The sequence below is a fragment of the Octodon degus genome, unplaced genomic scaffold, assembly GCF_000260255.1.
Source record: "Octodon degus isolate 3935 unplaced genomic scaffold, OctDeg1.0 scaffold00127, whole genome shotgun sequence".
Taxonomy (NCBI): Eukaryota; Metazoa; Chordata; class Mammalia; order Rodentia; family Octodontidae; genus Octodon; species Octodon degus.
Genome location: NW_004524703.1, coordinates 1,225,840 through 1,240,083, shown reverse-complemented (window position 1 = coordinate 1,240,083; position 14,244 = coordinate 1,225,840). Strand labels below are relative to the sequence as shown.

At 50.6% G+C, this 14,244-nt stretch overlaps 1 protein-coding gene across 4 annotated transcripts in view; it reads left to right on the top strand.

The window, feature by feature from the left end:
* The window catches only part of CUNH1orf198 (chromosome unknown C1orf198 homolog), a 22,943-nt gene extending 17,069 nt beyond the window's left edge, over positions 1–5,874 (top strand). For 2 of the 4 annotated variants that reach the window (XM_023700867.1, XM_023700866.1), the window contains exons 3-4: positions 2,837–3,301; positions 5,797–5,874. In XM_023700867.1, coding sequence (XP_023556635.1) covers positions 2,837–3,301; positions 5,797–5,853 — 522 coding nt within the window. In that variant the 3' untranslated portion in view covers positions 5,854–5,874. Of the gene's footprint in view, positions 1–2,797; positions 3,302–5,796 lie in introns of all 4 variants that reach the window. The other 2 variants (XM_023700865.1, XM_004640821.3) reach the window with 1 other exon arrangement.
* Positions 5,875–14,244: the final 8,370 nt, after the last annotated feature.

The window sequence follows — 14,244 nt, the reverse complement described above, 5'->3', positions numbered from 1 at the left end:
CATGTGGTGCTGGGGGATTGAACTGTGGTCCCTGTGCTTTGCTAAGCTTGTTCTAAGTAGGTGCTTTAGACCACTGAGCCATCTCACCAGTCTCTCTCTCTCTCTCTCTCTCTCTCTCTCTCTCTCTCTCTCTCTCTCTTTCTTTCTTTCTGAGATAGGGTCTCACCATGTGGCCCAGGTTGGCCTCCCAAGTACTAGGATTACAGGCATGAGCCATCACACCTGGCTCGGAGGTCTTTTTTAAAGGATACTGTAACAATATTTCATTTGCAAAATTAAGAACATAGAGAAAAAGAGCCAAATATATTAGAATTTTTTTCTTCTTTAAGTTTTTGTTTCCACTCATTGTCATCTCTAAAGACCTTAAAATGGGCGGCTAGTTGCTCCTTCCAACATGGACTCCCCTTCCCGAGGACACCGTCCCCTGAGGCACTGTCCCGAGGCCTCCACTCACCAACAAAGGGCTGGGAGTATCTGTTACCACTGAAGGATGTCACCCCGAGCCAGGTGTTGGGCTCCACTGTGAGGGACTCCCTTCCCAGCCCCACCACGCTAGCAGCACATCCTGCCTCACCCTTCACAGACTTCTAAGCAGGGATCCCACTGGAGAAATTGCTGAGTCTAAAACAGTCTGGGGTTTGACAAAGTGACCTTTCCTGAGACCTTACACTCTAATTTCCAGACCAAAGTCAGCTCTGGCCCTGGGTCTTGGACCACTGCCCAGCTGTTTTTGGTGATTTGCTTACTTAAAGTGGCTGTCATTCCTTTGCCCACAGTATCCGTCTTCTGTGTTGGGATTTGGAAATATGCAGAGTGTTAAAAATACTTCACTCAGAAGCATTCCTTTAAAAACCAAGTCAGTTCATGGACACATGTGCTGGGTGCCCCGTGCAAGGCTTTGTCCTTTACAGCTGGGGCTGCTTGTCCACGTAGCCATACCACAGGGTCGCCCAGTCCAGGCCAGAATCCCAGCTGCAGCATCTCTTAACCAACCTGTGGCCTAGGGTGATCTGATCACTTCAGACATCCATTTTCTTATTTCTGAATGAAAGTAATTTAAAAATTACACATCTGAATAGGGCATAGTGGCCCATAGCTGTAATCCCAGTTCTCGGAGGGACTGAGACAAGAAGATTGCCAAAGAGACCAACCTGGGCAATTTAGAAAATATCTCAAAATTTAAAAAAAAAAAAATTTGTTTTAAAAAGGGGACATAGCTTAATGCAAAGGCCCTGGGATCAGGCTCTAGTATCACACAAAACAAGGCCAATAGAGAAGCCTGCACGTGTAGTATATCAGACTCGGTCACGTACGCTTGTCTTTAATGACTGCTCCTGGTATCTCTGAGGCTTTGCTAGCCTGTTTGGGTTTCATTTCCTAATGCCCGAGCTGCCAGGCAGCTTGGACACCTGGTTTGAATTTGAGCTCTTAGTGTTGGTGGCCTCATCTGCTCAGCTTTGGAGCCTGGAGGGCAACTTCTGGCACTCAGCAGCTGGTGTGTGCGGGGAGCTCGGACCCAGGGATGGGCAGCTGCAGCCTGTGGTCCCAGGCCCGTGGCTCACAGCGGAAGGCAGCTCAGTCTGTCTCTTTTGGGGGTGGGGGTGGGGGGTTGAGGGAGAAGGCTCATAAAGAACCAAGCCTACCATTTTCTGAGTGAGGGACTGAATAGAAGACCTGGAACATATAGAAGACCCAGAACATGTAGGAGACCCATGTTCTGTATGTTAAGTTAGCACAGACAGGGTTGAGTTATGCTCAGGGACTCCGAATGCTACTGTATGTATGGCGTACGGTGGTGGGTGAGTAGTGGGAGACAGGCAGCCACTAGCAAGCACCTCGACTCAGTTTGAGACTATGCATCTGAAATCACACAAAGGGAGGCTTACGCTTTTGTATTTTGATGTGTTATTTCTGGGAATTCCTCTGAAGAAATTAACCCAGAATGCAGGAGAGCTGTGTGCTCCTGGCACACAGATGTTCCTGGCAGCTCTGATTTTAGCAAAAGAATTAGCAGGAAAACTGAGAGTAAGAAGATGGTGCAGTAGGTGGGGGGACAATGCAGAGTGAGTCGTTTGTGGCCATTAAAATGCCGGCTGTGAAGACTGAGCCCCACAGGGTGAGGCTCATGAGCAAGTGGACAGCGGCACCCACAGGTGCAGGCCTGGGGGGACCACCTCTCTGGACACCTGAGCCCAGGGTCGCTTGTGACGGGGAGGGAGGATGGCTGAATAGTCTTCTTTTCTACTTTCCCAATTTTCTGTAATGTCGTTCTAATTACTTTTATTGATTCATTTTTTTATGAAGCATGAGAGGGCCTGAGGGAATAAAAGGGAGATTCATGATGCGGTGACATCATTCTCCAGTGTTGGTAGCAGGGTAATGGTTGCTTCCAGGAATAAATTTGGGAGTATTGCTTCCCTTTCAATTTCATTAAAGATTATGAAAAGTAAAATAATAATAATAACAACAATAATATGTTGACATCAGAAGTGACTGGAATGCAGGCAGCCTTTTTTGCAAGGCTGGGAAGCTGTGGCTCCATGGAGTCCACATGAGGCCACCCTGGTGGCTTTGCTTGGTTGAGGGCTCAGAGTAGCTCCCACCTGTGCGGCCTCAGGTTGGTTTCAGGTGATCCAAGGCCATCCTGAAAACAGCCACTCAGGACAGACAGGAAGTTCCAGTAATGGCTCAGGTTGGGCTGTCGGCACAGCTGGAAGTCGCGTGTGAGCTGGTCTGCCTGTCCCAGTGGGTCCTAAGGCTTGCTTTCGCTTTTCTCTCCTTCCCCACCCCATCACAGAGCCAGATGGAGTTTAGCATTGCCTCCTTATCCATCCAGGAACAGAGCAATGGTACAGCCACCAGTGAGCCAAGGCCATTGCCCAAAACCTCACAGGGCAGCAGGTCCTCCAGCCTGGATGCCCTGGGTCCAGCCCGGAAGGAAGAGGAGGCATCCTTCTGGAAGATCAATGCTGAGCGGTCCCGGGAGGGGCCCGAGGCTGAGTTCCAGTCGTTGACCCCCAGCCAGATCAAGTCCATGGAGAAGGGGGAGAAGGTGCTGCCTACCTGTTACCGGCAGGATCCCGGCCTGAAGGACCGGGAGGCCAAGGCCTTGCGCCAGGAGCAGCGAGTCCTTCCCAGCACAAGCACAGAGTGTGAGAGACCCCAGCCCATCCAGGGCCCCACCAATGTGTTACCTGAGGTCACCCCCTGTGAGCTACCAGGGAAACAGTTGTCTCCAGACACTATGCAGGATGATGAGGATGAGGATGATGTGCTATTCCTGGAGCCCAAGCCTGCACAGGTGAGAGTTAAGCATCATGGCTGTGTCAGGCAGGGACGTGGGCTGGGGCAGCTAAGGGGATTTCCAGGGGTGGGCCCACAACTGGTGTCACACTGTCTTCTCCCCACTCTCCTTTGTTCGCTCTGTTGTCCTCAGAGGACTTGGGCTGGTGGCAGGCCTAGCTCATCTCAGGTTACATGGCCACTGCCCTGTTACATGGTATGAGCTGTGAGAGGGTTACGGGGAGATGGTAATTGGTGTGGGGGCTTTTAGTGGGGAGGGTCCCACAGGTGTTCTGAGGTTCAGGGTCACAGGTGGGACCCCAGAGCTCAGCCACCACAATTCTGCTTGAGAGGACATTGTTCCTCTTCGGGCATGATGGGCTTCAGAGAAAGGAGCTCCTTTCTGGGATGTTTGGGATATTGGAGGAAGGGTTGGGTCCTCTGGGTGAGGTGGGTGGTCACAGAGAATGAACAGTCACTGGCTTCTGAATGACCTCCGAGCTCTTGGTGACAGCAGTGGCTGTCATCCTCACCCAGCAATTTGTCACTTAGGACATGGAGACAGCAAAGAGAAAACAGAACATTTGTTCATAACTTTAAGTGGCTCTGAGTTGGCAAATTATACAGAACTAAAAACAGGGTAGTTGTTGTCTTCAGGGAGGCCTCACTTGGAGGCGGCACTGTGTGGAAAACACAGTCCATATCTGAGAGCATTTCTTCTACGAGGCCATGACAAGGCTCTGCCCACACCCATGGCTTGGTGTGGCCTGGGCCAGTGATGTCCAGTCTGCCTCCAGCCTTTCTGGAAGGCTCCCTCAAGAGGAAAGAAGGAAGATGAGAAGTAGCCCTCTGAAGAGCAAGGCCTGAGGAGGACACAAGGGCCCTCGGCCCCAGGGAGTGGCACCTATCTCAGTGATGGCCTGAGATAGGACCATATGGTGCTGTGGGAGACATCCTTCAGACACTGTCAGCGCTTCTGTGCTCTGTGATCTCTGCCCTGTAGAGGGCCCTGTGCCGTGAGAGCTGCCTGCGCAGCTGATAGCCTATCTTCGGTCAGGTTGTGCGCTAGAGCCCAGAGCTCCTGGTGGTGCGGTGAGAGCTCTGACTATGTCCCTGCATGTGCCCAAGGGCCCCCGGCTCCTTGCAGGCTCATGATATCACCAGGCCCCTGGCCTTGGGACTCTTGGCTATCTGTGTGCACTTTTTTTTTTTTTTTTTTTTTTCTTTTTGAAACAGGGTCTCACTATGCAGCTCAGGCTGGCCCAGAGCTCAGTTTGTAGCCCAGGCTGGTCTTGAACTCACAATGATTCTCCTGCCTCAGCCTCCCAAGTGCAGGATTATGGGCATGTACCACCACACCTGGCTTTTATATATATGTATATATTCAAAACATTTTTAAAATTTTGATAAAATACATGTAACATAAAGTTTATCATTTTAGGGGCCGGTGAGATCGCTCAGTGGAATAAGTGCTTCCCTGGCAAGCGCAAGGGCCTGAGTTCAATCCCCCGTTCCACCAAAAAAAAGAAAAGAAAGAAAGAAAGAAAGAAAAATATCATTTTAACCCTTACTAAGTGTGGGTTCAGCAGTATTAAGTACATTCTCAGTATTGTCCAACCTTTGTGCCTTCCGTCTCCAGGACTGAAACTCAGGCTGGTGTGCAGCTCAGAGCTTGTGCTTAGCATGTGGGAGGCCCTGGCTTCTGCCTGTAGCACAGAGTAGGCAAAAGAAAGCAAAACACAACCAAAGCTCTGTCCCCACTAAACACTTTGTGCCTTCTCCCCAGCTCTGGACTGCCACCAAGCTATTGTCTGTCTAGAATTTGATAGTCTAGTCACTTTGTACAACACTCCATGTGCACCCACAGCCCTCAAAGTCACTCTCGTTTCCCTTGACACAGGAGTGTCAGTGATTCCTCAGGGCCTAGGAAATCGCTCTGTACTTTCTCTGTGTTCGGGAAGATGTGAGCTTTTCACCCTTTTTAAATTCCAGTTGCTCAGCTGTGCAAAGTTATTGCCTTTTTTGTTGTGTCCTCTTTGTATGTGTGTAGAAAACAAAACAGTTTATTTATTTATTTATTTATTTATTTATTTATTTTTGCGAAACCGGGGATTGAATTCAGGCCCTTGTGCTTGCCAGGGAAGCACTTATTCCACTGAGCCGTCCACCTGGCCCCTCAGTTTATTTTCTATTAGAGCACTTCTCTAGCTTGTTCTCACTTTATAATGTCATTCAGAAACAGAAAGATCCCTAGGAGTAGAGAAACGCTGTTCTTTCCTCGCCCTGTGAGGAGCTGCAGGTTATGTAGATGTGCTTCGAGGTCATGACTGGGTAGCTTGAATCAAATTTGACGCCATTTTCTGTTCTACAGCACTGAGGTAAATCGAGGTCAGAGGTCCCTGTGAGGGAAGCCAGTTACTTCATTTGGGTCATTTCAAATGAGATGCTGTTTTTAGATGCTGCCTAACTGAAAAGGAAGTTTGTGTCTTACTTCTGTGTTTTGTCCCTCCACAGGTCAGCTCAAGTAATGTTGTCTTGAAGACAGGATTTGATTTTCTGGACAACTGGTAAACTATGTTAGGAAAAAAAAAATGCTGCCAAGAATCCCGAACAGTGCTGTGCTACAGGAGGATAAGAAGATGATGTTGCCTTGTCTATTTGCCTGGTTTCTCTACTTTTTTTTCTTAATCTTTTGGAAACTGGTAAATGTTACCAGATTTTTCCCTTTTTTGGTAAAACCAGATGCATACACTATTTTCAGTGATTTGATAATAGAAATTCTACATTTGGAATTTTTAAGGACTATTAAGAATTCGTAAATCTTGTAAATAAAACTTTTGTTCCCAGCTCCACCAGTTCCCCCTCCCCACAGGGAACTTTCTCACCACATCACAGAAGTACTGCCTGATTCTGTCATCCTCCTCTGCTCTGTGGGTGACCTCGGTGGTGTCGTCAGCTGTGGGCTGTTGCTGTAGAAAGATTCATGCTGAAGCCAAGTCTTGTGCTGTGTGCCACCTGACACCCTCATGTCACTTCCAGGAAGCATCCCGGTGGCACATGGCAGACATTGTCTCTGAGTTGCCCCATGACTATTCAAAGTATTGATCATTGTTTAAGAGGAATTACATGTTTAGAAGCTTTGTATCAGTTTCTCATTGTTTTATATCTAGATGTAGCTCCACAGGCAAGCATTTCTCTAGGTTTTGTACCTGCTTCCTTCCAGGAGCTCCTGTTGCCTGGCATCTGCTCGTTGTCCCTGTACTGGGAACTACAGGTGCTAGGGTGGGTGGGAGCAGTGCTGGAGTGCAGGGCCTCTCAGTGTCCTGTGCAGGATGGGGCCATGGCTGTCCTTCATCCCAAGAACTGCTTAGGCCACATCCTGGTGAACCCAACCTGCCAACCCTGATGGGTTGCAGAAGTGGAAGGGGCATCTCCGAAGCCCAGCCATGTCTCCTGGATTCTGTGCTGTCTCCACAGTGGGCTCCTCCACGTATGGTCCTCTCTGTGTCCTGCCCAGTAGCTCTGAACTCGGGGGACCTGCAGGAGGCAGCAGCTGCAAGCCCTGGGCAGCGTGGTGCCGTCTCCAACACTGCCACTTCTTTACCTGGAGCCTTAGTCCCAGTGGGCTCTGCCAGCAAATGGGGTTTCAGTACCAAAGGGTCGCGGGTCTTGCTGATGTCTGCAGACCTTCCAAAGTGGTTTCCAGAATATTTTCTCTGGCTCCAAGGTGAAATACTTGGAAACTCCCCATCCCCACCTTAAGGAAAGTGTCTGCCATGCCGTGGCTTTGCCAGCATAGATTTGACTCCTGCCGGCTGCTTCATGTCCCTGAACCTCATTGGCTCCTCAAGGTTGGGCTTACTCTCCTGTATTGCAGGGAAGTTTTTCTCTGAACCATCATGCAAGAGAGAGGCTTCCCACATGATGGTGAGGGGAGCGAGAGTGTGGGCGTTCCAGCTGGCTCAGCCCGGTGGGGGCCATCATCCTGGAATACAGCACCATCCTAGAGCCACAAGTGCCACTTCCTGCGCTTCCACCCCCAGGGCAGCCACTAATCGAGAAGCCTCATAGCTAGGATTCCTTCTGGAAGTCCGTGTGCTACTGCGAGGACAGTACTGTTGCTCAGGGCACTCTGTTTGCTCTTCGGCAGAAGTTATTTCCTGCCCACCTTCTCATTGCTCTGTGTCCCCGTCACGTTAGCCTGAGACCTGAGAGGTATGGATGGGGCCGTTGAAAGTTGCTGTGTGCTTGGTGCCTTCTGGGCTCAGCACCCACAGGATTTGTTCTCAAATGGTGGTGATGCGTAAGGGTGCAGGCTCTGTAAGGCAAGTAAGTTGAAGAGCCCTACTCGTTTGCTGTCTTATTGGAAGCGAGAGTCCCTGTTGTACCTGACCTGCAGATCACCCTTCAACCCAGGACAAAGTCCAAGCAGAGTTGGCTTCTTTCTCTTCTGGGGAATCTGTGCCAGTGTCCAGAGAAATCAGGTTCTACATTTGTCGTATGTCCTCTCTGCCATACATCAAAGTGGCATTTCTAAAACCAGGAGTTTGTATTTATTTTTTTAAGAATACACATTTCTCGGCTGATTTTGGACCCTCCCCACCTGGAGTCAGCCCCTGGGACTCAGCTCAGGATTCACTCTTGCCCCATGGCTGCATCCCACAGCCACTCCCCCAGGGATTCGCAAGCAGCTCTGGGCAGCACTGGGCCCGCCCCTGGCCCCAGGGCTGAGCTGGTCTGCCCAGCGGGAGCAGCAGGCCTGTCCCTGGCCAGGCACAGCCTTGGGTGCCAGAGGCCCCTAGTGTTTCCTTGCACCTCCCTCTCTTTGATACATGTTTTCAAAAACTACATTCTTACTGATTGACTTATAACTTGGTTGTATTTTATACTAATAGCCTTTAATAAAGCCATTTAAAAAAATGCTAGATGTGTTTGTTTTTAGCCTCTGGGCTCAGGAATAGGATGGTGGCACTGGCACACATGAGAGAAGGAAGAAGGATTTGTGCTGGTTAAAGTTGGCTTGCTGCCTCCTCAGGAAGTCCTCTCCTGCCTGCATCTTGGCAAGGTCCCCTCTGTAGTTACAAGAGGTCAGCCAGGGAGCACCTGTCATGGTAGGGGCACTGTTCTGTCCTGCAGTATGTGTGACCGTGACCCCAGGAAGCTTTTTCATTGAGTCTAGTCAATGTTGGCTTCTTTTTCTTTTTTTCTCCTCCCCCCATCCTCTCACCCTTCCTTTCCCCTCTTCCCTCCCACCCCCTTTCTGTCCCCTCCCTTTTCTGGGGAGGCAATATAATATCAAGCCTAACTAATCAGTTCTGTCTCATTCATTAAAGTGTGGGTGTAAGCCACTAGAGACGTGGGAGAATTTTGAGGTGATTTTTATATCAAGGAAAGCTTTTATTTTTAAATTTTTTTTAAACATTTATTTAGTGTGTGTGTGTGTGTGTGTGTGTGTGTGTGTGTGTGGCCAGCTCAGCCCACCAGGGGGCGGAGCTGGCTGGCATGTGGTGCTGGGGGATTGAACCGTGGTCCTTGTGCTCTGCCAAGCTTGTTCCAAGTAGGTGCTTTAGACCACTGAGCCATCTCGCCAGCCCTCAAGGAAAGCTTTTAAAATTAATGTTCTTTAAAACATGGTGATTCAGGTTGACAAGTCTCTCCTAACCTACCATGCACAGAACTCAGCTGCCTTTGGGAGTGACCGCATGGCCTGGAAGTTGGGCCTCCATGTTGGGCCATTACCTTTACTGAAATAAAGGAGACAAAGTTGTTCCCAGCCTCCTGGCTTTAGCAGCTATTATAGTAATTCAGTGCATGATAGTAACACATTAAAAACAGTGTTTCTGTACAAGAGGGAGCCATCGATGTAAATGCAAAAGGTACCGGGTGTATTCAGTGCTTCGCAGCCAGCCAGGGAGGGAAACTGCCTGTTGAGGACACCAGGGCTGTCTGCGGGGTGGGGTGGGCATATTCAAGGGTCTTTCCAGTAATTTCTTGATTCTGATCCTCTTCATGTGCCTCCCCTGTGCCTTCTCTGGGTATCTGATGGTGAAAGGGAGCTCCAAGGAGGAGCCCATGGCTCTTGAGTCCTAACCGAGTTCAGGGAGACACAAGTTCAAGCTCAAGCAAGAACCCTGGACATGAGATGAATGTTCCAAAGCCAAGATGAGGGTGTGACTTCCCAGGCACCCATGACAAAGCACCCCAGGTTCTGCTGCCCCTCCCAGGCCTGGAGGTGCGGTCCAACTGGAGGGTGAGGGCACATCTGGCTTCTGAGCCCTCTCCAGGGCTTGTGGACGCCCTTCTTGTGCTCATGTCATAACATGGTGTCCCAGTCTCTTGTCAGGTCACCAGTCATGTTGGATTAGGGCACACCCCACCCATGCCATCTTGACTGACTTCCAGAAGGCTGCCTCCAAATACGGTCACATTCTGAAGTACTGGAACTTAGTTCCCAGTTCCCATAGTTTGACTCCTAACAAGCATCACTATGAACTAGAAACAGAAAATGCCACCCCTAATGGTAATAAAAGATATTATCTAAGAGCCAATTTAAGCAAGTAAACAGTTCTTATGTAAACCTTTAAAGTGTAAAAATTAGATAATCCTGGAATGGGTAACTTGCTATCAAAGTCTTCATTCTCCCTCAAATGATTTTATAAAGCTAGTGTAACATCAATAAAAATTCCAGTTGGGCATTTTGTTGCAGCAGGCACTTAAGCACCTGAGCTAATCAGCAGGCCCCCAAAGGAAACACTTTTATACTTTTTTTTTTTTTTTTTTTTTTTTGCGGAACCGGGGATTGAACTCAGGCCCTTGCACTTGCCAGGGAAGCGCTTATTCCACTGAGCCAAGATGGGCATTTTGAAGAATTCAATAAATTTACTCAATTGTGAGTAGAGCCATTCACAGAAAGAAGCAGAGGCGGAGCTACAGGAGTGGTGTGCATGCCTGTGACCTCCGCATTCCCGGAGGCTGAGGCAGGAGAACTGAAAGCTGGGGGCCAGGCAGGCCTTTGAGCAACTTAGTGACTTCTGTCTCTAAAGAAAAAAAAAAGGGGGGGGTGTAGTCAGGGAAAAGGGCTTGGGTTCAGTCTCTGGCACCACCCCCAACACCCACATGACCCCCCAGGAAGCAGCAGAGGCAGTGGGCTTGTGACCAGCTGTGGGGACCAGGGTGTTGTGGCCCCACTGGGATGTGCACTGTGATTACACTGTCCTGTGGTACTGTGCTCAGTATGCTCCAGAGCCAAAGCATGCCTCAGTGGGTCTCTGCAGGCCAGGCTGACCCATGAAATGCACTGAAGAGGCCAGGGACAAGTTCATGCCAGGGTGAGGACTCAGTACCATCGGGCTGGTGGCATCCTGGACAAGACAAAGCCAGAGTCCTTTCTGGGGGCCTCAGTGTGTGGAAGAATGTAAGCGTGGATTCCTACCCACTGCTGCACAGAAGAGGGTCTGAGTGAGTTGTGATGGTGACAGTGTGAAGCCACCAGAAGCTGAGACACAGTGCCTTCAGATGGGGAAGCCCTCCTGAAACTTCACAGCACAAGCTGTAAAGCAGGATGTTGACTCTGATGACAGAAGCACTGGGCACTTGTCAGGGAGGCATGCTGTGGGTAGTACAGTCTATTTTACTTCTTTCTATAGGAGAAGATAGTTGTCACCTCTGTGAAGGACAGGTATCAAGGACACAGAGGGCACTCCTGTAGATTAACAAAAAGGACCAGTGACCTCAGAGAATCCTGAAAGCTGAAGCATATGAAAAGGTGCTAAAAATAATGGTAATCAGAGAAAAGAGGCCAGAGAGCTAGATGATGCCAGTGTTGGCAGAAATGGGACACAGCAGTGGCTTGTCCCTGGGAAGGTTGTGTCTCCCTAGGGGTATTTGGCAGTGCTGAGGACACTTCTGGTTGTTGCAAGTGCAGAGGGGTGGCTGCTGGCATCTGGCAGTGGGTCTGACCCTTCATCCCTTCTCTACATGAAGCTTCACATCTGAGTTGGTGACGAGGACGAGCGGTGTGCCCTGAGTGTGACAGTGCTGCCCTGCTCTTGTGCAGCAGCCGCAGCAGGCTTGGAGAAGCCTCGCGGCCTGGAGGTAGAAGCCGCTTTGCATCAGGTTGTCCCCAGGTGGCCGCTGAGTGCTTGGGGTGGGGCCTGGGCTAAAGGAAATGGGCCCTAATGTGAGCTGCAGCCTGGACTGCAGAGACTTCACGCACACTCACAGGGAAGGTACCTCAGGGATAATTCCACTTCATTGATTACATGTTTTACAATAAAATGGTTTATCAACTAAAATCTATTTCACTTCTTTCTATATTTTTAAATGTGGCTATCAGAAAATTCAACCATATGTGTGCAGTTCGCATCATTTTCTGCAGGGCAGCATTGCACAGAGCTGTCACTTCCCTGAGGCCTCGTCTTCCTTCCCCAAGCACAGCTCGGGGCGGGGGTCACAGCTGCAGTGATGAGTACAAGAGCCAGACCATGGGTATGAGCCTGATGGGATGGCGCCAATGTTAGGAGAAGAGATGCGCCTTCTCATGGGCCCTGAGAAGCGAGCCTGCCTTTCCTAGCAGACCGGCGCCCATGCCCCCTGGGCCAGGCCTCCTCTCTCCTGTGGAAGCCACCAAAAGCCTTGTGGAATCACATTCCTTTCCAGCCCACTGCTCCAGTGAGTCATCAGATTAATGTGACAGGAGGGCCCTGTAAAGGGCGGGTCTGCCTGTAGCCTACCCCAGCCTTTGGGAGTGGAGCCGAGAAGATAACTACTGATCTCAGAGACCCATATGAAAGGGCCTTGGGTGAGCAGATGATTTGTGAGCAGCTTTATTTGCAGACAACCTTGGGTTCGGATCTTTGCTGGACCTTCCACAACTCTTGCCCATGAGAAACATGGAGACCATTGCTGTATCCCTTTTCCTATAAAGAAACAGAAGAGCTCAGGCTGAATGTATAAAAGCATGCAGTGGCAGGTCATACATGGCATGCAGGGCCATGGGGTGTGGGCAATGGGGAAGAGGGCCTACTCCAGGGCCCAGAAAGGAGGTAGACGGGCCTGGCTGCTGAACCCAGGGCCTCGCCAGTGACCATGTTTTCAGATGAGTGGCTGTGACTCCTGTAGTCACAGGGGTTGACCCTTCTGTTTTGAGGTCTCTTCCCAGGAGAGACCTATTCCCTTTGGCACACCTGCTGCTTGGCTGGCTGATCCCTGTGCCAAGCTCAGGCCTAGGAGGATCATGTGGCCTTGCAGAGCGAGACAGCCTTTGTTGCTAAGGCAGCCACATTCTCTGTAATGGGGTATTGTTTGGTGGTGGGGATGTGGTGAGGATCCCTAATCTCAGAGCTGAGCTCTGCCTGGGTGCAGCCTGTGCCCATCCACACCTGGATCCTGTTCTCCTGGAGCCCAACATGGTCCCTGGTCCCCAACTCTCACACCACCTCCTTTCCCCATGGCCTGTAAGTGAGCATGGCCAAGAAGGGGATATTTGGGGTGGTGGCTTCTAGAACTTTCTCCAGAGGGCCGAAGTGCCCCCTCCATAGGGCTGCTGAGAAGGCTAGAAAATGACTGTTGATGTAGCCCTGGTGTGAGGTAAGCTGGCAGTCACTTCTTGATTAGCAGGTGCACAAGCACTCAGGGAGGCAGCTGGAGAAGAGGCAGAGGATGGCTCTGTATGCTGGTGCCAACAGCCTTCCATGCAGCCAGCCATATTCTCGTCCTTGGGCCTCCTCTTTGTCCCCAAGGCTGAACCATCTCATGAGGGCATGATGTCAGTTCTATGATTCTGATCCCATGTTCAGGCCCTCGCTGTGTCCTGCCAACTGCTTTGACTCTGCTGTGTCCCTGAGGAGAGATGGCTGCCCCGTCTTCTGTTTCCCTGATCCCACAGGACCTGACTTAGGAGGGATGTCAGTTGCTTGGCTCCTAGTCATGCTTGAATCCTTCTAATCTCCCAGCCTCCAGTCTGTCTCTCAGCTCTTCTAGGGTTGGCTGTGCCGAAGCGGGGTGTGGACAGAGACAGCAGCTGAGAAGCCCTGGTGGCCTGGTGGTGTTGGGGCTTCTGGTCCAGCCCCTGCCCTTTACTCCAGCTCAGCCTGGCCCTGACTTTGTTCTTTTTTTTCATTTTTTATTTCCTATGAGTCCATGTTTGCAGCCCATAACAGCTACACTTCTTGTGGAGATTGGTACATGCACATAACACATCTTAACTCTTTTTCACCCCCTTCCCCTCACCCCATTCTCCAGCTTTCTTTCTCCTGTGAACCATGGGCAAAAGGCAAAGCTCAGGCCCCAGGGGAAGCACGTAGAGCAACGGCTTCTCCCAGGGCCACTCTCTGCTTACCAGCAGCCACCGCTTCCCAGGCAGCCAGTGCTGGTCCTGGCAGTCTGTGACCTGTAGACTCCACAGGCCTGCGCTTCTGGACAGCCTCCCCTCTTCCCTCCCTGTCAGTGGTCCAGGTCCGGTGGGACTCCTGTCTCAGCCACTCTGCAAAACCATTTAGGGAAACACGCTGCTTCCTGGAGCCAGCCCCTCACCCAAAGCCCCTTTCCACCCTGATTGCATCCAACTGGGGCACAAGTACCAGCTGAGTGCTCTACTTGCCAAAGGCAGGTTCTGCTGCTAAGTGCTTTTATCAGTGAGTTATCAGGGGCCGCTGCCTGTCCATCATCTGGGTAAAACAGTAGCTCTGAGGAGTGCATCTGGAGACATGAGTGAGGAACTGGGTCAGCCCACACGGAGGCAGCTGGAGGCTGTGATGAGGCCTGTCCTTGACCTGAAGCTATGGGACCTACAAACCTGAAGTTGCTTGGAGCTTCGCTGCATCAAAGTCTGTCTTACACAGGAAGTGCAAGTCAGAAGCACATACCACGCCCAAGACTTGGCAGGTTCATTTTGCCAGAGGTCGCCCACCTGCAGCCTGCCTGGTCCCTGCTCAGTCGACTGGTGACTCATGGGACTTTTTA